Genomic DNA, 25,706 nt, shown 5'->3' with positions numbered 1-25,706 from the left:
TTGAGCACGAGCTATCATTCACGAAAATGAAATTACGAATCAAAAAGATGACAAGGTGGTAAAAAGAATAATTTGTATAGCATATCTACAGTGAGGGATCGTCCAGTCGTACAGGAACAATAAAAACTGAATTCCTTCAATATGATACACAAAATTTGGGATCCAGGTTTTCGAGTAACCATAAAGCTCATAGACGAACGACTTTGCTATTCTGTTTTAAAAAAGACGCGATGGTGTTGGCACGCTCCTATGTAGGTGCTTCATAGGATGTTTCACATACCCTGACCAGTGTTTCAACCTTGTTCACTTTGACTTGGTACGATTCTTAACAACGTATACTCATATCTCATTACCTGTATGGACCACCTCACACAACCACCTGGAATAACTCATATCGAGGACATTAGCATTATGGCGGACTGATACAAACATGAAGGTACTTTAACTCAGTTAATTATTCAAAAGGTATAAAAATAATTAGTTAATAGAATACAGGAGTGAGTGTTTACATGTCAAAATATATTTCCACAACTATGACATTGTAGGCACAATAATTCTAAGGAATATCGGACGTAGATTCAGAGTGTTCATGTGTAATTGACAAGAAATATTTTGTATGGCGTGAGCTAAAGTGTGTCAAACTAGATTGTTAGTTATCATTATTTTGGATATTTAGATATTTGTTCGTGGCGTATGTTCGCGCGTGTTGGTTGTATTAGACAGGCGATAAGAAAGGTTTCTTATTAGTTGGTGAAATTTTTCGATGAGGCTGTTAGCTGACGGATCGTAAGCAATTGTTGTCATGGTTCACTTACCATCGTAGACCGCATTTCCAATCAGCTTATTTCTGAGAATCCATTGGACTTTTATGAACATACTACATAGCGTTAGCATGCAATGGCTGGAAGTTGCTTACTTGGAAGACAACCTGTTACCTGTCGACCTTTCTACTACACTATTGAACGACATACTTTTCATAAATACTATCCAATCTTCGATGGTTAACAAATACGACAACACTACGCTAAAGTCTGCAAACTTGAAATGATGCGCACGGAAAGAAGGGCAGTTACTTTTTCTCTAAAATTATGACAAAACCATAAAATGACGTAAAGAGAACAAAAAACAAAATGATTTCCGGAAATTCGGTCATTACGTTTACATTGCGGTGCTTTCTGTGAGCTTGATATAGCTGGAACCATAAGTTCTTCAAAATCTAATTGACTCAAGAAGCTGTTATATTACAAAATGACCCAACGAATTAAATGTTCAAACTAGGACATTGCTGTCTGTAATCTTATCTCTTTCCGAGTTTTATTGCTTTCTTGTTTTTTAATAGGCAAATTTTGATCTGTTTTACTCCTACATGATATTTGTTTGTACCTTCTACGCTGCTAGCTGTCAAGGTTAAATAACCACCGTCTATTTGAACACTTCAACTGTTACTGTTAGTCACCACGAAAGTACAGTCTACTGAACTTCTTTCCATCGAGTGTTTCTCGTTATTTGTGTCAAAATGAGTCATTAGACTCATAAACGATTTTGATCGTTCGGCAAACGTACGTTTAAAATTTATTTGAGTGTCTTTTTATTTATCAGTTTATGTAGTAGGTTTGCGATAATCCTTGAGATATATTTTTGTTCAAGGTTCAGGCTATTTCCAAGTGTGGCCACTGTTGAGGTTGATAACAAGTCTTCGGGTAGAGTGTTTTATTCGTATGTCACTCGGTCTAAAAAGTGCGTCTCTTGGTGATCTTGATCAACTTAGAAGGACTAAAAATAACTTAAAGTTGTTGAATCTTGATCGTCCTATAAAATACAGGATAAGAACCTTATTATTGGATAATTTGAGGGAAATAGGTTCAGTTTCCTCAGTATTTCTTTTTACCGGTTATTTTGTTAATAAGTTAGTATCGGACAACCAGAAATGCTTAAAAGCATTGTAATGTTTTATTTACTATTGATTAGCCATTAGATAAATATAGTATATATGAGTTATTCTGTAGGTGTATTATAAAATTGACTGCCTTTCTTCATCAAGTCATCCAAAGACTCTTAGATGTTACCAAAGCAAACGAAATGCTGTAAAAGTTATGCGTTGCCCTGTGTAGTTGTTCTCAAGTAATGGATTACAGTAACATCTAAAATATTATTCTCCATAACTTGCAATAATGGTGCACTACCGATGGTGTACTACTGACCACTGTTGTGTCCTGTTGGCATTTCTGATTTAGTTTATTTGTCAGGTTTTAGACTATCTTACCAGTTTACTCAAATTAATTTAAGGTCCTAAGTTATCAGTATTGATAAGCTTTTTGTTATAAAGGTAATATTTTTAACCGCATTATGCAGAATTACTGGTTTTATTTTGATTGTATATTTATTAAACACTTGGATTGTTGTAAACTTCTATAATTTTGTTTGATTGATTTTGTTTACGGATCAATCACTGTTGTATTTCTTGTCTTCTCCATGTTTTCACTTAATGAGTGACCTGAGTTTTCCTTCATCTATCAAGTAGTTATGCGAACACTGCAATTTTCTACATTTGTTGATGTGTAGTAACGAAACTGCTCTATTGTACCATGTGGGCTTGAGACACAAGAAACCGTCATACAACAGGACAAACATATTTTAACTGACGTCATCTTTTTATTAAGCACTGCGTTGGAAGGAGCTCAATGCCTGTTAGGCCTTACGATCTCGATTGTTGTTTGTTGGTCTCTGTGTCGGTCCTACATTCATAGAGGGAACTAGGAAATTATAACGATGCACAACACAGATGCTTCATTAATAACGTCCAGAGTCAGTTAAAAAACTGTTCTTTTTGAAGATATGACAACACTAACCTCAAAACCATTGGTTTGTCTGTAAAAATGGGTGGTGACGCCTTAAACAGTTTTGCGAATTCTTTTGCGTAGTATGTATTCTTCTTTTTTGTTGTCGTTAATGGTATGATTTAAAATGAGTTAGCATAAGCAGCAGTGACATGGGCCTGAATTACATGTTAAATGTGACGCTACCATTTCAATAAACACAGGGCCATGCATCACTTTGACCTCACATTGTTTGACTTTAGGTGTTTTGTTTCTGAATCAATCCAGAAATACTAACCACTACAATAAAACACATTGCTTACAGAAATCAATATAAATGTGGAGTTAACCTCGTATACAGCTTACAGATTGATCTGCATAAACCTTGCATAGACACGCCTAACCTTGCGTAAGTGTTAACCAAAAAGAAAGAAAACCTTGATATTATACTTCAAAAGATCATTCTTCATTATAACCACTTACTTTCAGATGATCCTTTCCGCTATATACTGGAACAGTCAATTGTTAACAACTTTCTGATTTCAAGGAGCATCCACATTTTTCTCCAACTAATAAAGAAAATCATTTCAAACAATCTCCAGAGTTTCTGAAAGCGAAATGATTATCCGGAGACCAAGAATGGTAATTTTTGTTTACTTTCTCAGCTGTTAATTTATTACCCGTATTTTCGCACTTGTGTTCAGGCTTGAGTTTTTCCTTTCTCTACTAGTGCTGTTCACTTGAAGTGTGTCGGGTTAATCTATTATTAGGTTATATCAACTGTGATTACTAAAATTATAGGTGGAAGACTTGAATTATAACTATTTTATTCAAATTATTTGCTTTATATTTTAAAAAATAGATGATAGTTTTTGATCAGAGAAAGTTACATCTTTTAGTCGTCAAATTAGTTCTTATATATGATTTGGTCACTACAAAGTTGTGACGTGGGTTTACTTCGAGGAATAAATTGAGTTTTCAATATAAGTGAACCAGGACTATATAATGATGTACTGATAAGCTATAAGTACATTTCTAACCAGCGCGATGTTTATTATAGGTTTTCTATTGTCATTTCATCGAAGAGTCAAAGGCACTATTAAGACCTGTTAAAAATGTCCGTCAGTCTCTATTGTTAATCAAATGTTCCAAACATAATGTCACTATCTCTTAACTTGCTAAAAAGTGTTTCACTTATTTCACAAAGCTGTCTACTCATCAATTTACTCTAGGTCTTCGAAAAGCAATCTCTTATCATATGAAATGAAAGTATTTATTTTGTTAGATTCCTATTGCTGAAAATATTATAATTATCTTTGTTTCGAATTCGATTTTACATCTGTATGTCAAATTTCAAGAGTATAGCTTTCCTGCTGAATATTTTCTGAAATAAGCATAAATAGGTGGCATCTAACAGACTTAAAGCAAAACAGTTAATAATAGAACATTGATGAAATAAAGCTGTAAGTCATCAGGTAAAGCTTTCCTGCCATTCAAAGGTATGAAAAATGAAACGAAAATCTAGGAAAGGTATGTTAGACTTTTATTATAAGGTATTTGTTTGGTTCATCACGTAGACATGTAGATGACGATTTCCAAATATCCTATAATCTTTTAGCCTATAAGTGTGAATCAGTGACTGGTATTTCAACGGTTTTCAACTGAGGGAAAAACAACAATGCTTGTAGGTCACAGGTAAACGATTTTCAGGAAATGTTTCAGTGTGAACAATTAAGAGGCTTCATTTTAGAATAAGATAACTGTAAGGTGTTCTTATGATTGTCTAGTCTCAGTTAATGCATAGTGTAAACTATGAAATTTCTAGTAGTCTGACTAATAATTATGTGATCTTACTAAGAGTGAAGTTAACGTTGTTTCGTTTTTAAACATATTAGTTTAAGAGAAGAAATGGAATTATTCTTACCTATAAATGTTGCGAGTATTGAAATGTATGAATAAATTCCCTGTTTGTTGGCAGACATTAACCTTTAAAAAAACTTAGAATATATTTGTACTAACCAACAGTTGGCTGCTGATCTCTACACATTACAGTTAGTGACGAATGTTTCCGTTACTAAAAAATATGATCTATCACTAGACAAGACGCGAAGGGAATTCAGTTCTTATTCTTAGACTATCTAATGTGGTATGGCTACAGCCAGGGATAAAAAATTCTTCAAAGTATATACATAACAGCTTCAGAGAGATCGTGATCATTAATGGGCATATAACCTGATTTTTTAAATTTATGATGATTGTGTCTAGTAGCAGAAGACTAAGCAAAGAATACCTTGACTAGCGGTAAATAATTGACAACAGGGTGTTAGTAACCATGAATCAATTTATTTGGGTAGAACAACTTTGTTTAGTGACTACATCACACAAATATTTGGGATATTGGCATAGTAATGATAATATGACTCATATTTTCTATATTTTAGTGAATCATAGCTTATTTATCAATTCGGAAATTGGTTTTAAATTTGTTCAATGAACTTAGACTTTGTTATTTGACTAAAGCAAACTTAGTGTGAATACTACATTATTTTAAACGTGACCGTATCAGGACTGTATAAAACTGTATGGACAAAGTGAGTGTCTGGTTAGTTAATCCTACGTTATATAAGTCATCGGTACACAATCGTCAGAAGTGAATGAGTGTTTCTTATCTAAACGATTCAACGAAACGCTAATCAGTGACTGAGTTTCCATGGAGGTATATTCCATGTATTTATTTTGTTATGTTATTAGTGTGCAGAAAACATAAACCTCTAGAAATAGTTGTTTAAAATCTTTCAGTGATTTAGATTTGCACTCTATTTTATTTGTCGATCACAAATTATTGACAAATAAATTTTCATTTATCAACCAAAATGATATTAGAAATCTTGGGTGAAGAAACCACCTCATTATCCAGTAAGCATTTTTATTCAAAATGATCTTTTATTCAACCAATTTCTTCATGTTTTGAATTTTTCCTTACTTCAGATTAAATTTCAAAGATCTATACCTTTGTATATAGTACTCCTTTTATTTGCAATTGCTTTATCTTACTATATTTTAATTGGAGTTTACACTGTAATTGAACCTGATATGAATGGTACTAAGAAAACATCACAACAAATTGTATTTATTGGAGGTTATCCAAGAAGTGGTAAGTATACAACTTGGTTTTCCTTTTTCATAAACGCTAATAATAAAACTAATAGTAAAGCTATCAGTTATCGTTGTGAGGTACTTTGTATCGAGAAATTTACTTCAGTATGTGCAACAAATGGTAATATGATACTTGATATGTGAAAACTGGGCGTTGATTATGATAGACGCATGTATAAGAGGTTTTGCTAAACACATTTAATGCCCTGAAACACAGAAACTCATTTGCTGAAATTTTATATTTAAGGAATTATAATACAATGCATAGATTTAGTCCCATTTTTTATGAGATGGTACTTAGTATTTCAGAGAAAATATTCTTTTGGTTTCATAAATATCTCCGTGTTGCTTGGAAATTTCTAATCGTTTATTGACATGCCAATGTTATGTGAGATAACAGTGATCTTCCATTTTGAATTTCACTGCATAGATTAGTTGTTGAATAACGTTTTCTTAGTGTACAAGAATAAAAAGTAACGATAATTTACTTAGTATATTTCCTTCAGAATGTTAGATTCATGTATTTGACGAGAAGCTGTTATTTGCAATAAAGAAGAACATCTATAAGCTTACACTTATTTAGATCCATCTATAACTTTTTCCACCTGGAACGAATTTAATAACTGTTCGAATTCGGAAACTTTTATCTTAGTTGATATTTTGATACATTACTGGGAAATCAGAAAGTTTCCTTTATAAATTTCACCTTATTAACAATATGTTTAAAAGTAAAGTTAAATGAAGTCCTCGTCAGAAACACAAGTGATAGGTTCTTCTCTCATAATATATATAAATTATTTTAATACCAGTGGGACTGACTTTATGAAGTAGAAGACAAAACAATCATTATTGTTATTCACAAATATACGGGAATTCAATTATAATGGAAAGTGTAATCGACTAACGGTGAGTGGAGTTACAGGTAATCTGTTAGGCACTATATTGGCTGATATTTGTATAGGACATCTACAAAATGCCAAACTCAAAGATGCAATAAAGTAACGTCAATATAAGTTGATGGAACTATCACTGTTTACAATAACAAAGACCTTTCTAATCAGTTACTTAAGTGTTTTAATTTGCTTCACCTGAATTCAAAATCCACATCCGATCACTAAATTAAAAGTCAGATGAGTTTTTTAGACAAAATGAGCAAAAAACGAAGATGTCTGAGGTTCATCCTTCATATATGTAAGGCTTCCTGGAAGGGATGATACTCATATTTCTATAGACTTTTTACCTTAATATAAAACAAATCTCTTCAGAATGTTGTATGTGGGGGTAGACAGGTTTTTTATTTAAAAAGTTCACTAGATGGTGAAGTGTAGATTATTTAAAGAATGTCAGTCATGAATAGCTATTATATGGATTTTAAATGTAAACATTTCAAGTCAACAAATGGGATAACAAAACAAGACATGGACCCTAAAAATAAAACGTTTGACAAACTTCCCTTCAACATTGCTCTGATTTTTCCCGCTGTCAATTTTATGGTTACATATGAAACAAAAAGCCTACTCATGAATAAACTTGGATAATATACAACCTCTAGTTACTTTCAGATGTACTTAATTATTTACATTATTCGCAAATTGTTTAAAATTTAGTTTCATTTATTTCACATATGACGTCTACAAACATCCATCACCTTTCTCACGAACTTGTATTTATTCACAATAATGACTTTACTGTACCCTGAAATTCTGTTTTTATTGATAATTTATGGTTGTCATAACTAGTGTTGACATTTCAACGTTATTCAAATGTTCAATCTCCACAGCAATATAATCATTCAAGTAATTAGGTTCACCTATACTATGTTCAAATAGTATTATTATCACTACTATTATGATTGCCTCATTATTTCTTTGGCAATTACTATCAATTTTATTATTTTATCCAGTATGTACGTGTCTTCTGTACTCAATGACTTCATATTCTCTCTATTACTGTTAGTCTGTTCATCTACGAATATAGACAATAATTGTACCTTTCTTCCCTTGCGAACTAAATGACTTTATAATTGTTATGAACGAAATGAGGTCTGTAAAAGAATTTCATTTATTTATAAAAGTCATTGCTTATGTTGATCATTTCATTTCATCTCTGAATAGTTGTTGTTTGAGATTAACAGAAATCATTTATTCGTTGACTTAGGTCAAGTAATTTTTGATTGCATAATAGTGTCTCCGGAGACCGTATCATGGGAACAAATTAGCAGACAATTCGTATAATCTGACAGTTGTTAATTTTTATGTAAAGAATGCGTACGTTGCCTACAAGTCTTTTTTCATGCCCATAAGCTTTTCTATTTCCTTCATTTAACATTTAATTATGGAAGGTGACATTCAGCAACTATATTTTATGAATTGTTGATTCATTCCCACTTAATTAATTTTATATTTATGTATATGTGGTCATATATATGGTGGGAAGAGTGATTATGACTTAAAATTATTAGAATTAGAGATGTACCGAAAATATTACAAAATTAAATATATTCCAGTTACCCAACAAGAACAAATGAGAAACACTTATTCTTCTCCACTTTGAACAACCAAACACTTAAAGTGCGAATACTTCAGTTTATTGAAGGCATAGCTGTACAAATGTTTGAATCTTTATTGTGTGTTCATAAACAATCGGTACATACATGACACCCACTGGAGATTAGTATGATATATACTGTTATTTTCATGTTTCACTTATATCTACTTTAACCTTCATTTTTTATGAGGATACATTAAAAAATATTAATATGTGATCAGGTTCATTAAAATATGTTGTACCAATATATCACATAGTTCTGATAAACTCCTACTTCTCAATCCACTATCTGCATTCATATTCATTATCAAAGTTTGTATAAAATGAGTAATATGATTACTCAGTAGTTATATTATTTAAAAGTATTTTATTCTCTTCATACAGGCACTACTCTTATGCGTGTCTTGCTAGATGTACATCCAATGATTCGATGCGGTCCTGAAACTAGAGTAATACCCAAAATCCTCAACTTACGAGGTCAATGGGGTAGAGGAAAAGAAAGTGAACGACTTACAGCTGCTGGTCTATATCCCGTTGCAGTCGATTCTGCTGTACGATCATTTATATTATCTTTAATCCAAAATGCTGGAGAAAATGCACTTGTTCTGTGTAATAAAGATCCACTATCATTTATTTACCTTGAATATTTGGCGGAAATATTTCCTGAGGCAAAATTCATCCACATGGTACGTGATGGGCGTGCTGTGATTAATTCACTAGTAAAGTAAGATATCAGTATTCATACCAGTCACTTTCAAAATAACTACATATATCTTACGTCGTTTAACTCACCTGAAATAGTGAGCTCACTTTAGTCAAAATATCATTTTAATTTAGATCGGTCGTATAAAATATTTGAATTTTATTAACAAGTTAGTATAGATTAGATGGAATGTGACTAGCAGTGGAATTTGAGACTTGCTTTCCGTGTTAGTTGGGGCTCGTCATCTGGAAATACCTACCACTTTAATTTTAAATAAGCATGTCGATTGTAAATATTATACATATTGATCATGGCTCTGTGATTTTACTTCCTGATAATAGATATTTTAGAACTGATATGTGGGAAAAAAGTAAATCATAGTGATAACATTGTATTGAAAGGGAACACAGGCGAAGACAACCAAATTATATTCATTGCAACATTGTAGAGTTACTTGGTAAAATAGAAAAACCATACTATAATTCCCAATTTGCAAAATGTTCAATAGTTGTCTCAGACTTTATTGTTCTTGCATTTCCATACCAAATGCTTTCTATTCCTATCCTTTCTTTCTTGATCTTCCCAATCTTCCGCTGTCAGACATTACATTCCTGACTCGCGTTATATACTACTTATGTCAATATAAGTAGCACGCACCACAACATCGGAATTGGAATTTTCAAAAAGCTCTACATGGAAGAAACAAACTGCATACAGTTGTTTGGGTTACATTGTGTACAGATTAAATTATAGTCAATTCCCCAGAAATGATCTGTGGTGACTACCAGTTCAATAATAAGTGAAAATAAAAATGTAAGTGCATTTAGCACTTTATTTGTCTGGAAAGTTTCTTAGTAGAAAATATTGATCTATGATAAAATTAATGTGGATATAAAACAGTTTTATAAGGCATTTATCAATCTCTTCTCCTCTAACACTGGCCAGATTTATAATATTTATCATAATGCAATTACACTAAAAAAAGTGTTTCCACTGCTCTTCCTTGACTGTGAGACACATATATTGTTTTCATATGCAATTCAACTTACAATTTAACCAATAAATTCTTTAAAACCATTGAATTCTTCGTAAAACAACCAAAATACTACAGTTTCATGTCTTTATCAGACGATCAAAGACCATAGCATACTGTAAAAATGATTACTGAACTTTGTATTAAATATAAATACATCAGTTTTATCGATATTTCTTTCTTTCATTCATTCAAGATTGACAATAAAATAAAATGTAGAATGGATTAGTTGATAAGTGACTTTTCTAGTTAAACATGTTTCGTTTCGCTAATAATATATGGTTGTTTTCTTTTCCATTATTAGTTGAAACACAATATTGTCATACAATCAAACAGTAGCTATTATAACAAGCTTTGTATATTGAAAACTGACTGAGCAGTCATGTAAAAAGAGATTTATAATTCATAAAATACATTATTTTAATTCAAAATATGTTTTGACTTTATAAATCTTGAATTTAGACTGTCCAATTTTTTTTATAAAAAAAAGATTATTTTGATTAGACTTATTATTAGCGTGAATCAACATGTATAAATAATGAAATACTTTACATAGTAGTTATTAGTTTAACTGTTATAATGATAAAATAGATTGACAGAACAATTGGAATCACAATTAATTGATCACTGGGTGGCGATCAATGTCATGTGTGTCTAGTCCTTATTAGTGCAGATCGAATGCTATCGACCATGTTGCAGTGTGGCCACAAGCCTAGATGACTTGACACTGCGTGCACTATTGTGAGATTAGATGGTGGTTGGAGGTAGTCGACACGAAACCCTGGACCTGGACTTCTTGCTACTTGGCACTCGTCAGCAAGGTGTACCTGTAATCTTACAGGAGGTCGGTCGCGGCTTGGATAGCTCAGTGGCAACGTTTCTGACTGTGAAGCTGGGTGACACGAGACCGAATCCGCCAGGGAGCACCAGTTCCCTCAAGATTACAGGTACACCTTGCTGACGAGTGCCAAGTAACACGAAACCTGGGTCCAGCGTTTCCTGTCGACTACCTTCAACCACCATCTAAAGAATAATTGGAATATTCTGAGGCTGTTCCATTCATTTCAATAGTTAAAACAGTTACACATCAAAATAGTAAATGACTAAACAAGAGACAAATTATTCAGGTCACAAAATCAACCAATGACCTTTTGTTATCTCAATAACTGTATAGTTCTAGATAAATCTAATTTGAAAATAACATTATCAACTACTCATATTAATTCTAATTATGTTAGAATTGATATTAATAATCTTGAGAACATACCCAGTCACTGGTAGTTTATTGAACTATTGTTCATATTAAGTAGTCTACTGTAGTTAAAGAATGTTTCAAGAGACCATTCATTTAACAATCATTTAAGATAATGTTTAGTAGAAGAAAAGTAACACTTTGATTATTCTGGATGACAATAATACCAAATGCTACTGTTCTACTTACATTCTATTTTCTTTTTTATGTTGGAAATTTGGTAGAATTATATTATTCATCTTAAAATTTTATTTGCATGTTACTATGCCATTTTGTTTCTCTATAAATAAGATTATAATAACCAATCATAAATTCTACAATCGTCTGACGTCATTGTTATGAATAATAAATAATTATGCAATAATCATTATACATAATTCATTATCAGGTAATGACTACTGTAATAAACAATAAACGGAGGTTTTTTCAAACTACGTGAATATTATTTAATATAAGTTTACTTTATTTATACATTAGTTTTGATAAAAATCAAATTATGAATCAAATGTAAATGAATAGACTGAATTTTAAATGAAGTCAATCGTCCAATTGAAATCTACTTATTGTACAAGATATTCATATGTTTTAATGAAGATAAAACTCTAAGGAATAAGTTTTGTATTCAACTTGAAAACTGAACAATAAATACTGTCATAAAGATTGAGATAAAATAAGAAATATGATATTGTTGTGTAAAAACTGCTGGGGAGTCTCACAATAGAAAGAAACAACCGTCCAGTGCTTCACGGTTTTCCATGGTGGTCTAGCTTCAAATGACTCATGATCTCAACTATTGAGATTAAAAATGGTTTGTCTAATATATACTAATGCATAAATCAATTATACATATAGTTCATTTATAGTGTTAAATGAATTATATACTTTGTATATTTAATCATGGGATGAACTTCAAACAGGTACGTTAACAAAAAGTTATTTTTCTAGTAATTACCTGAGTATTTTGAAATTAAATTTACAAAAAAAACATTACTAGAATGGGAGTTTGTGGAAATTGCAATAATTTTTAATAGATGGATTCTATGCTATACAACCATTACAACCATTGAAAACCTGGAAGAAATGGACGACTATTTCGTCCTAGTATAGAAATACTCAGTAGTGCACATCCACAATCTCTCTTCAAAAGGACTTTAATGCACGACGTTAGGTCTCACGCGTAAACGCTTAACCTCTAGAACACTGAACTGACCGGCATTCAACGGTGTTAATGTCTAACTTCATCCAATTTACGAAATTGAGTGACTATCTTCTATTATCTGAGGTAGATACTTGTCTCTTCCCGACACGCATTGGACTTCTCTGGTCAAGTTTTTAATAGTGTTCTAGCTTAATTCGACCTATGAATTCATCTACTAAAAAACATTGTTTAAAATGAGTTACAAATGAATGTTTACAGCAACATTCATAGAGCATAGTTGTGAAACTGTACAAGCAGCATTATTTATGTTCAATTATATAAGATCTCTTAAATAAAGAACAATTCGTTTATCATTTTTTCCCCTCATATTATTTCAAACAGTATTCGTAAGTTCATTGAAAATTTTATGATAAACCAACGTATCTAAACGTTACATTATTGATTATCATTTAAATGTATTTTCTCTGGTCAAAGAAACAAACTGTTATTCAGTTGTTACCCATTTATTTTAAATATATACATATATGGGTAAATATATATATTGAGTCACCACCGTTTTTCCCTTTAAATTTAATAATATTCTAAACTCATTTGTCTACAGTTATTGTTTATATCGATCAACAAGTTGATTTATGATTTTCTTTCATAAAATAAACAAAATTTTTGTCATAATTTTACATAGAAATTACACTTAGTTTCATGACGTTGTTGTTGACAAGAAACCCTTCCTCCAAATAAAACACAACCAAATCATATAACTGTCTTTATATGGATCAAAGTCAGTAATAACATTGAGTGTCAAATTTTAACATAACGTCAATAATGCTATTTCCAACGTTTAACTATTGATAAGATGATCTAATTGAAAACAATTGTTCGCTTATATATGTCGTTCTAATTTTCACAATCGGAATCCTTAATACTGTTATCTACTTAAATATTAGTTTTAATGACTGTTAAAAGTTCTTCACAGCGTAACGTGATAAAAAAAGACAATCTCATGTAATGTATTTCCGAAAAGTTCTTGATGATAAGCTATAACATGTTATATTAATGATATCAGAAGTAAAATAGTAAATAAACGATACCATTCAATAAATGTCATAATATATCGAAATTTTAACTACAAAGGTTTTGACTTAAAGGTTTATGTTTATCATGTTCAACTAAAAGTCCTAAAATGATATAACTATAATGATGCAGTTATTCTTCATGTTTTACCAATATCTTGATTTAATAATTCTATAATTTTTGGTTGAAATCATGAATCGATCGATGTTAGGCCACCATTGAAAAGCTAGAAGTGGTAGACGGTCGTTTCGTGCTAGTATGGAACTAATCAGCAATGAGCATCCACGATTCCGAAGCAAAGGAACTCGTATCCATGAATTTAGGTGTCACACACGAATGCTTAACCTCTAGACCACTGGACTGACCGGCATTCAACGGTATTGATGTCTAACTTCAACCAATCTACGAAATTGCATGGCCATCTTCCACTGTCTGAGGTAGATACCTGTCTCTGCCTGACAAGGATTAACTCCTAACATCGGTCGATTTATGATCTCAATCAAAAACTTAACAATCTACACAACCCCATATTGATAGTTCTATAATGATTTTTTTTCGTCCAGCTAATGTTCATGCTTAACTTCAGTCTTATTTATTTATTTCGAATGGGTTGTTACTTCTTAACTACTTAACAGTCTGGCAAGTGGAAATGGTACCTATGAGTGTTGGGCTTTATATATATTTATATTTTTAGAAAGCCATAAATAAATCTTCAATTAGCAATTCAATATTTCACATTGCCTAATTTCAGTCAATTCGCATCATTATTCAATATCATTGATAATAATTATCACACACTTCAAAACGTATTAAGCAAAAAACACTTTAATTTTATATACTTGATATGTTATAAATTCTATGAAAGCCTTTTTATATAAACATTACTGCAAATAAACACTATTTCCTTTTCTAATTACAATAAAATTAGATGGGAATTTTTCATCAATTAAAATTAGATGTCTCTTACATTATGGATTTGTTTGAGTTAATATATTTGTTTATAGATTATTTTGCTTATGGACCGACCAAGTTAAAAAAAAACATTATCACATATCTACATAACAATACACAATTATGTTTGGATTAACAGCAATTACTATGCTAGTTTTACAATAAGATTGACAAATTCTATTTAAGAAGATAGATATTGTTTACATTTTATTAAATATCTATCTATAACTGAATAATGCTTTTCTTTTATTATTATCTTGTAATGTATAATCATCACATAGAAATAAATGACTATCATTGTTGTTTTACTTAACATGATTAATACTTCATGAACAATGTAATTAAAACTTTGAAAACCGGATTAATATTCTATCTTGAATGAAGTATGTGTGTAACTTAGTAATTCAGTTATATTTATTAGTTAAAGTATTTGATCTATTCATATTGTAAACTTTGTACATTCATTAAATTATTGATTGATTAATATTAAATTCTACTGAATTCAATGCATTTAAATCTGACTATAGATCCGGTAAGTAAATGTGATACAATTCAATGTACTTTTAATATAGTGATTATTCAATGATCGGATCTGTAACAGATATTTTATTGATTCATAATAAGATCATTCTTCTTTAAGTCTGATCGTATCAGTCTTTGTTCGATGATAAAGTAACAAGTAACTAATTGTTTTCATAGCTAACAAAGGTATCCGGACTGATGGTTTGTACACTTACAACACTGCCCTTGACCATTTATTGTCTTGTGTTTATGATAGTTTTATTTATACTTCTCTATCCTTGTGTACTATTTAACATAAAGTAGTTAATTAACTAATTTGGAAGCACTAGACAAGTGTTTCGTCCTAGTGCGGGTTTCCTCAGTATTGCTCATCCCGATCCCACAACAAAGGGACTTAAACCAAGGACCTCTCGTTCTCGCATGCGAACGTTTAACCCTTAGACCACTGAGGTGGCCGTCAACCAACGGTGTTAATGTCTGACTTCAATCGATCCACGATTCAGGAGTCTGTAAGTAACTAATCAACAATAACAGATTGAATTAGGAGAGTATGCGCCATAAAATTCATTTTTATTGTAGCACGTGGAGTTTTGATTTTAATTCCTTGTGGTATTTTGTGGGTGTGCATTGTTGAAAAATCTTAAATATAAAACAAATAGTAATTCACTGCTTAATGGTCTTCAAATGTTTATCAGCCAATATTAATCGGTACTGGTTGATATATCATTTAATGAAAATCGTAAAATTTTAGAACACTTCATAATCAGTTACGTGTTTTACTTCTCTTTTTTAATTTCCACATAGCTTTTTGTTCTAAGATTTGTCTTTTTTTTCTGTGTGGAGACTATTGTCTGATCTCAAATCAGACTTGTAATCAGTTGATAACCACAAAAAAGAATTATTAACTTTTGTCTAAGTAACAATTATATTATCTAGTTGCATAATTTTTGAAGCCTCTACATGTTTTTATAAGTATACGGTACATAAATCGGTAAATCAGAAAACGTTCACCATACACCACTTGCAAACATCCTTGTGAGTAGCGTCCACTACAGTGCGACAAAGTTATCAATTTTGTGTGATGTTTCGTTCTTTGAGTTGGATGGTTTGATTAAGAAGCTTTAATTGTTATTACCAGCTTTGTTTTACTTTAACTGTAATGCTGATGTAACTCTGTAAATAAACACTTGTTCGTAAACTTGACTTTGAGGTACGGTATATGCGAATAACACCTAGTTATACTAATCAACTATTAATATGATGAGATGCTTGTAATAAGAGGAGTAATAAAGGAGTTCAAAACAATGATGTAACAATGATAATGAGATAGACTAGTCATTAAGAATATAGTTTGAAGAGATAAAATGCAAAAGAATGTGTAAATAACATTATATTATATAATAAATAGACTTCATTTGATCTGTCATGTGAAACTCTGTATTGGAATACTTTACTATATTGTTCAGTTATTATTTTTAGTTAATAGATTCAATTCATTTACTAAAATGTCACAATTTTAATGGCTATCTGACAAAAACACACACAGAATATAATTGATAAGAAATAGGGAAGGATATTTTGTTGTCAATAAAAATATTTTGAAAAGCATGTCCACACTTCATAAGGAGTTTTTTAAAGATTAATCTATGTAGCCTGGTAACTATTCCGACTGTTTTTGATCAAACGTTTGAAATTCTGTATCTCCGTCTGATTATTTCGAATTTCAGGGAATCGAATTCTGGAGAAAGCTAGAACCCTACTAGGATTCCTATTAGTTGTTTTTTTTAAATAAAGACCAAATATCGTAACAGTATAACATGGATTTATTTACTTCGTCGATTCTCCTCAGCTGCTTAAACCAAAGCACTAATCATTCGAACGAAAAAAAGTGTATGTACTTTATATCGGAAACATTTTGAATACATTGAGTTAATATGTATAGAGACAGAATGATATAAAGAGACAGTATTTCAGAAGAATTAATAGTGTTCAAAAATACGTTTAATTCTACGTCAAATATAGAAATATTCTGAAAACAGAAGTTTTCGAAACTGAAGATAGATTACGTAATATAAACTAGTCGAGTAAAGCTCATAAATAAGAATTAAGATATTAGAATTTTAATCAAAGTTTATGTGAAAGTCTTACGTAATGATCTCACAACAATGAGGTCACCAGGGTAAAACAATATTAGTAACTGTTCCTTTTTGGATACATAAACTGGGTTTGAATCTTTTTGTTGCAATGACTTCGGGAAAGAGTAGCAATTTTAAGTTCCTTTATTTGCTGATCATCTAGAAAGATTTCGAAATTTTAACCTCATTGTCAGGCAAAGTTTGAGCAAGTGATTTGTTAAAAACCTGCCCGTTAAATCTCAACTTTATGGAATATAATCGGAGATGAGGACACGAACCCTCCTCTCTGTTCTTACGCCATATGTGCTTTGGAGCATACATGCAAAGTGTTAAACACAATTAGCGGTAACATAAAGCAAGTGTCTATCCAAATTTGTCTGTCTCAATGACAATTTATTTCAGTATAAAACACTAAATTAGCCGCTAGATACGTCCATTTTAGCATTACCTTTAGTCTAAAATCAATAGTCCCAGTTATTTCATCGCCTTTGAAACCGAGTTCTAAGAAGACTGGATTTTTCTGAACCATATGATATTCTAATTATTATTGTTTTGTATTTGTCTTCTAATTAGAATCATGGTAGTTTTTAAAAATGTCATTTTAACTATAAATCAGTTACTTGTTTCCACATTTTGTACAATCAGTTCCCTTTACGAAATTAAGCGAATCCAGAACAATGAAAAGTGTACAAGAGTATGAATTTACTTAAATTTGCGGTTTCACCTCAGTCGCTAACAAATGTATCCCTCAAAAAGCGAAATACAGATCAAATTTAAGTAAATTCAGATCAGTACTTGAGACAAAATAATATAAATTATTCTAATTTCGTGGTTTCTACTCAGTTGTTTATAATCGTTGTTATATTGATAAATGCCATAATGTTAAATAATATACATTGGTGATTTGAAAAATTGGAATGATAATTCTTTAAATCTCTTCCGAGTATTATGCAAGTCATCTTATCAAAGTTCAAGTTCCAAATCAAATACTACCTCATTTGTTTACATTACCTATATCGTTTTCGAATAACTATATTTACGATGCAATCTTTTCTATCCTTCTATGGACATATACTTCCCATTTAACTATAAATACGAATGTACAGCTTAAGTAAATGAGTTCATCGTAAAGGAAATTTTCTTTACCGAGTTCTCCTTATTTTTATTCAGTGACACAATGGGTTATTGTAATTATCTGAAGGAGAAATGTGAAATTTAGCATTTACGGTGGGATTTTTCAATAAAATAAAAAATGTGTTATTCGACAAGCCTAATTTTCCTATGGTTATATTAAAGTTTTCAGTGATAAACTTGAATATGTCAACCGACTTTGTAAATATGTTGCTATATGTAAAATTCTTATCATCAGAAATTATCAACTGTTTTCTAATAATCATCCAATGGTACAGATTAAGAAAAGTCAAACTTGGGTTTTGTTTTTGTTAAGGTTTATTCTTATGGCATAGTTACAATAAGCCCTAATTCTGGTAATTACATTACTCAACACTGTAGTCGACAACTTCAAGTTCATGGTACTCTGATCAAGATTACTTTATTTTAGCATCTAGCTGAGCATATTTACAATCTATTGACCAGTGAATAATGAACTATTTCATATTTGTCTAGTCCTTTTGGTGTTGACCGAATTCTATCGATTAAATTGTAGTATGGTTACCAGTCTAAATGAGTTAATATTGCGTACGCCATAACGAGATATTAGTTGGTTGAACATAGCCATCGGAAAAATCTTTTTAGAACTCATCAGTAAGATGTGCATGTAATCTTCAAAAGACTGATGCTACCTGGTGGTTTACGATCCCATGCTACTCGATTTCATAGTCTGAGACGTAACTAGTGAATCGTCGGGGCTGCAACAAATCTCTTGAGGGATTAATTTATTTGTAGGTGATTGATAACTAAGCAGTGACCCATTTAATATTTGCCTAGTCCATCAGGAATTACCAGTTCCATTAAGATTACAGGCACATCCTACAAACTAGGGACATAGAACACAATACCTAAGTTTAGAGTTTCCTGTCGACTACTCTTAACTACCTTAGAAATGAGTATATTAGGTTAAGTTTTCTGTTACTTGACAATATATATTTTATGCCAAATAAAATGCTCCGGAGTGTTCACTTACTAGGAATAAATGTAACGTGGTAGATTAATTCAATGAAGTCCTCTGTGATCCGGGAAGAGTAAACAAAATAACATCGTTCATTTATTGATGGTTATAGTAACACAAGCTTATCGTGTCAATAAGACAGATATTGATTTTCAGTTTAACACATATTATAGTGAAATAATTTATCAACGAAAGTTACGTTCTCATAGATTCGTTATTTAATTACTCCCGTTTGTCTGTTATAATCTGTGAATAAAATGTAGATGGTGAAGTAGTTTTCATCAGGTAAACATTCTTTTATCATCATTATTAGCTATAATAAAGCATATTTTCCATTTGTTTACATTCAAGACAAAAAATAATATATTTCCATTGGAAATATTTATCATTTCAATGGATGCTTCCATTATTTAGAATACAAGGAAACAATGGAGGCAGTGTGAAAGAATTCATTCACTTCGGATTAATATTTATTTGCATATTTTGGTAGAATATAAAAGTTCCGTGTAAAACTACTCAAAGTAATTTAACAGATGAATGAGTTTCCGATTAATCATATCATAACAAGTGTTATTCATTTTTAACAAATAATTTAATAGATTGATTTCTTTTACTTTCTCTTGAAATTTCAGACGACATGTCACCATCAAAGGAGCACCTGAACTTATAGATGAAAAATTTTTTGCATGGGAAAATCGAGTAAATCAGATTTTAAAATCATGTGCAGTTATCGGGCCCAAACGATGCACAACAATCAAATATGAATCATTGGTACTCAGACCGAGAGAAGTTCTGGGTGAACTGTTTGGTAAGAGATACACATATATATATTGTCGTATACAAATCATCAGGATAATTATCATTTTCACTTTTCGCTAGAATGTTTCTAAAAGACAGTGATGCTTAACTTAAGGCCAAAGCTATTTCAAGTACCATCCACGGAAGTAGACCATTATCATTTGAGATGCCTTGCTAACGAGAAGAAAGGGAGAAATCAACAACTTCACAACTTTGGGATGCATAACATTTAATAGAGCAACGTCAGTCGAACAATATTTCACTGGCTCATCGACTGTCCTCATTTACATCGAGTAGATTTTTAGGCCTTGATATATCGTTGAATCTGTGGCCCACCGTGATTATTGTGAAAAAGCGTTTTTAGATATACTGATTCTACTTAGTTGAATTACATGCAAATTTTACCACTGATAAATAGCACTAAAGTTTGATCAATTAACTTAGCAAAATAACAGTAAGTCATTGAGTTTCATAGCTTCACATCAGCTGCTTACAGCCTAAGCATGATAGTATTATTCATTGGAAATCTGCTTACATACTTCATAACATGACATCGTAAAAATGCTCGTTATTGAGCAAAATTCCTAAAAGAGCAAAAAGTATAGATAATTTGTAAGTGATATTTAGTTGCTAAGTAATGATCTTGAAGATAATTAATAAACAAATAGTTTCAAATTTACTACGTTCTGATGAAGTGATTGCCATATTAAGATACAGACCAAATCTTTGCACACAAAATATTCAGTCGCCAAACTTGCTTTGTTATGATGACCTTATTCATATATGTTTGTTATTGGATTCTTCTCTTGACAATAATTATTACCTCACTTCTTATCTGATCTGTACTCAGTTAATCGATTTTGTTTTAAGGGTTGAATAAATATAACACATATATCTCATACTTTAATAATTCTGTTTATGTGTTCTTCGTTGTTCGTTATAGAATATTCTTACATTCAACCTATAAATATTCACATCATGTAACGTCGTCATCTCTTACAGTTCTTCCATAGTTGTCGTCCTTTTCAATAAACCTTATTATTCAGAACATTTCTGACAAAGTACGTACATTGATTTCTGATGATTAATACAACTGTGTTTAGTTCATATGCAAATGATAAGAATGCGCGAAGTCAACCTGCCGTTTCATATGAGTTGTCTGTTCTTCGCCTTACGGTTTCATCGACTTCTTTAAACTTATTGATAAATGGAAATATTTAACTAAAGAATGTCATATTTCTATTCCATCATACAACCTATAACAAGGCCAAATTAATAACATATATTAGAAATTCAATTGTTAAAATCAGTTTTACTTTATGCAGTGCAGAACTCAGACATCTTTTATTTAGGGACCAATCCGCATATATATGTGGACATAACTAATCATATTTTTTCATCCAATAAATCTATTTCGAAATGCAAGAGAATGATTTAAAATCCATAATGACGTAGCAAGTTAGAATGTGATTGTCACTGGGTTCAGTTCATTTACGAAATATAAGGAATATTCAGCAATAAAAATATGCTCAGTGTTGCGATTTCCGTAAATCGTACATCTGTACTTAGAGGTGATTTCTTACACATGGTAATGTTCAGTAAAATAGAGGGATGTGTCATCATTTAATAACTTAGTGTAAACTAACCGACCTTGGATTCGTAAATGTGTCAAGGACAAGCATGACATTTGACGAAATCAATATGCATCTACAATTTACTCTCTTTTGTGGGGGAGGCTACACTGGTAGCATAAACAGGACTTTTTATGAACACATCTCCTAGTGTTATCCTAATCGTCTATCAAACTAGTGAGACGGTCGACAGATGAGCTCCAGAGGTTCTTGTAAATTCTGACAAAGTTGCTCTACCAATATCATCCTTCACGGTCATCCATGTGCTCAAATGAATTGGTTTAAGGATGAGTCGATTTAAGAATCTATGCAACACAGAGGTTTTAGAAATTTGTCGGTTTCGTATCAAGTATTATGTACAGATGAAAGACGTTTGATTTTCCATTGTTCTATGAACTCAACATATCTTCCTTTCTCCCATATTCGACAACTAGCTGTTATCACATTTCTTCTAACTTCTCAGTTTTCTTCTTGATTTAATCAGTTGTCTTATGTCATTGAACTATTCTTCATATACACACGTAGACAGTTAACGTCTACGTTTCTCCCATAAATTATGATTTCACATTATCTTTAAGAATTCTATACTAATTTCCAACCAAAACATGCGAACATCTGATAAATTTTGGTGATTTGTTAAGTAATGCGACACCTCTCCATTTTATCAATGATACTATGCATGTAAAAATCACCTGTGGATGTGATTGTTCAACTTGAATATAAAGGATTGTCGAAAGAGGTATTTTCTTTGACGAATACGTTCTCTCGAGTAAATCCATGAATTACTTTGTTGTTCCATTTTCGGCAATTACGTATGCATTTGAGAAACGAAGCTCTCATGTGATCAAAGCACATTGAGAACTGTCCCACCAACTGATACTGACATTGACATAAAGTATCAAGTTGACTGCAGTCATGAATTCTATCTTCGATTATTACTCTTTAAATCTATCGAAAACGATCAACTTTCATTTCTAATTTGTTATTCAATCATATTTACAGTGGTGTGTTGTCCCAGAGTAATAACATGAAAACATCCAACTCACATATTGTCAACTGAAGTGAAATAATATAGATTCACTTCATTTCATAGATTTTCATCAGCTGTTTACAACTTCACATTTCTACGTTCCCCGGGTATAACTTTGAGTGATAAATACAAATGAACAAAATAAACGGTGTGAAATATCAACCAACTTGTGTTGAAAAATCGATAACTGAGAATAGTTTCGTAAAAAGTGAGATAAAATATTTTGTACGCTAATTAACATCAGTAAATTTATTCACAATATCAATACTTCCAGGTATATTGAACACCTCCATAATGAACAGAACACATTCAGTTTATGATAACCGTAAACCACATTTAAATTATAACTGTGTTATTCTGTCATTTGTATATGTTTGTTTCAGTAGAATTTCTCGAATTACCATGGGATCCAATCGTTCTTCACCATCAAACTATTATTAGTCAAAACTCTCTAAGCAAGTAAGTCGCGAGGATAATGAATTCATTTGCATGTGATTATCAATTGACACTTCCTAATAAACTGAACCCCCAGGTTCCGATCAGCTTTTAAAGAAATTCACAAACACCACATTATTCACAACATAGTGGTCAGTTAATTGTGAATATCTCGATCTCACATTATGTCAATAGCTATTAAAATTACTCAGTGACAATGTCTAAGATGGTGTAACTTGATGACGATCATTTGAATTTTATAGGAAGCATCGATCTCCTCATGATAATAGCTAAGTTTGAGTACTGGTGTCGACTAGTACGAAATCTAGATCGAGAGTTTCCTGTCGAGAATTTCCAACTACCTGACAAATGCACTAAACCCATACATCTCGTTTACAGGTACATCACTGCTAGTTGCAACATCATAAGAGTGGAAATTTTAAATCTCTGAAAAAACGTGATCTACAGAGTTTTGATGGGGACACTGTTGTCCATTAGTTTGTCAGTTAAATTCATCCGACATGACGAAATTCACACCTTCTCAATTAACCACTTTTCTTGTTATACATACACACAGACTCGAACCGAGTACTTCACAGGTTGTTCATCCAATACACTTGGCTTCACTAACTTCATGGGCTTCAAGTGGTTCAGTGTTGCCCGAATCTTTCATCTCATCAATACACCGGGAAAGTGATATACTGAAAACACTTGGTTACGCTGATTTGGGTGTACCACCACATTACGGTACTCCAGAAAACCAGGTGGTCAATATAACTAGTTACCTTATCAATGATTCACAATTTAGACAGATATTCTAACTTCATATTTTCCATGTGATAATTTACTTTTGTTGTCAACATTGTTTTGTGTAAATTGTGTGATACTTGTAAGTTATCTGTGCGTATGGTTCTCAAGTCGTTTGTTGTTAGGAAAGTTGAGAAGTGTATTTCTAGTTATTGTGAAATGTTAAAATTTCCATTTTCTTGTTAATGAGGTATAGATTTCAAGTGTTAATTATTTTTAACTGTTATGGTTGTTAGTGATGGTGATGGTAGTGGTGACATTTTGTATTGTAATAGTTTTCTACTTTGTATTTTTTTAAACTTCATATTCGTGTAACTTCATATTTCTAACTTCGTTACCATAATAATAAAAATGACGATGATGATGATGATGGTGATTGTGAGATTTGTGAAACTTCTCCCTTTCTCTCTCTCTCTCTCTCTCCTTTGATGAATATTCAACCAACATATCTTCATTTGTGATTATGGTTTTTACTGTTTTTATGTTGACTTTGTTTTATCTTTATATACATACTATCTGGGATAACAAGAGATTGTTTGTTTTCTTTTTTTGAATAATAATTTTTGATTCTATTTTATTGTTATAAAGAAATACATTTTGATTTATGAGTGATATAATGTATGAGTACAATTTCAATGTATTAGCCAATTCATATTTTGTAATTTTGAAAGATCATTTATAATTGAATAAATATTTTTAATTATTTAGTGTTTTATTTTTAACTGTTTTGAATGAAGAGGAGTGTTTTGAAATGTTCAGAATTTAAATATTCGAACTATTGAATTCTTTGTTGTTGTTCAAATTAAATTAACAGTTACTTTCCTCAACGATCGATAATATTAATGAAACTTCTAAGTAATTATTTAGTGTTTTCAATGGTTAAGATCACGAGTTAGTTGAAGCTAAACCACCATGGAAAACGTGGAAGCACTGGATGGCCGTTTCGTTTTATTGTTTTTGGTTTCGCACGCGTCGTCCAGTGCTTCCAGGTTTTTCATGGTGGTCTAGCTTCAACTGACTCATGATCTTAACCATTGAACTTACTATAATATCCACTAAACCCGTCTGATATTAATTATTTAGTACATGAAATTTCACACTTTCTAGTTTTCAATAGTTATTGGATTATATGTAATGATTATAATCATTTTACATCTGGATCGAAATATGTTAATAATCATTAGTAGTAAGGTATTTGTTTAAGTACACTTAGAAAATGTATCATAATAGCTATCCTTACATTCAAGTGTTTGAATGTACAAATAGTATTGTTTTTTTTAGAAAGAACTTATTTCTTATTGAGGAAAGCATACAAATGTTACTCTACTGAAATTCATTTAATCCCTTGTTTTTTCTACTACTTCGTTTATACTTAAAAGTCATCATAAGTAATGTTGTTTTGTTTACATAACGTAAACTACCTTTATATCATAGAGGAGTATCCAACAAGTGATTTTCAACTTTTACGTAAGGATGGTACACTACATATAGACCAGTAGTTTTCAATAATAAAGTCATTGAAAATGCGCAAC

At 31.3% G+C, this 25,706-nt stretch overlaps 1 protein-coding gene across 3 annotated transcripts; it reads left to right on the top strand.

Moving 5' to 3' along the window:
* Window positions 1-1,409: 1,409 nt before the first annotated feature.
* Window positions 1,410-24,847, top strand: TPST1_2 (Protein-tyrosine sulfotransferase 1). 3 transcript variants are annotated; one of them, XM_051213227.1, is made up of 7 exons: window positions 1,410-1,559; window positions 3,306-3,458; window positions 5,805-5,970; window positions 8,904-9,243; window positions 20,106-20,281; window positions 23,319-23,391; window positions 23,945-24,847. In XM_051213227.1, the coding sequence occupies exons 2-7, from the start codon at window positions 3,435-3,437 to the stop codon at window positions 24,186-24,188; spliced, it is 1,023 nt and encodes a 340-aa protein (XP_051069184.1). In that variant the 5' UTR covers window positions 1,410-1,559; window positions 3,306-3,434; the 3' UTR covers window positions 24,189-24,847. The 3 variants fall into 3 exon arrangements, with proteins under 3 accessions (XP_051069184.1, XP_035585750.1, XP_051069185.1); XM_035731635.2 differs by having other exon boundaries at window positions 23,316-23,391; XM_051213228.1 differs by adding an exon at window positions 9,823-10,035 and having other exon boundaries at window positions 21,215-24,847.
* Window positions 24,848-25,706: the final 859 nt, after the last annotated feature.

This window comes from Schistosoma haematobium, chromosome 3 (genome assembly GCF_000699445.3).
Source record: "Schistosoma haematobium chromosome 3, whole genome shotgun sequence".
NCBI classification, from domain to species: Eukaryota; Metazoa; Platyhelminthes; class Trematoda; order Strigeidida; family Schistosomatidae; genus Schistosoma; species Schistosoma haematobium.
Note: the sequence above shows the minus strand (reverse complement) of the source record. Positions and strands in the feature narration are given on the sequence as shown.

Bases quoted from the DNA above. Each gene is read 5' to 3' on its own strand.
- TPST1_2 (XM_035731635.2), top strand. From the start codon at position 3,435: ATGATTATCCGGAGACCAAGAATG. The intron at 3,459-5,804 runs GTAATTTTTGTT...TCCTTACTTCAG, and splicing joins TTATCCGGAGACCAAGAATG to ATTAAATTTCAAAGATCTAT. The intron at 23,392-23,944 runs GTAAGTCGCGAG...ACATACACACAG, and splicing joins AGTCAAAACTCTCTAAGCAA to ACTCGAACCGAGTACTTCAC.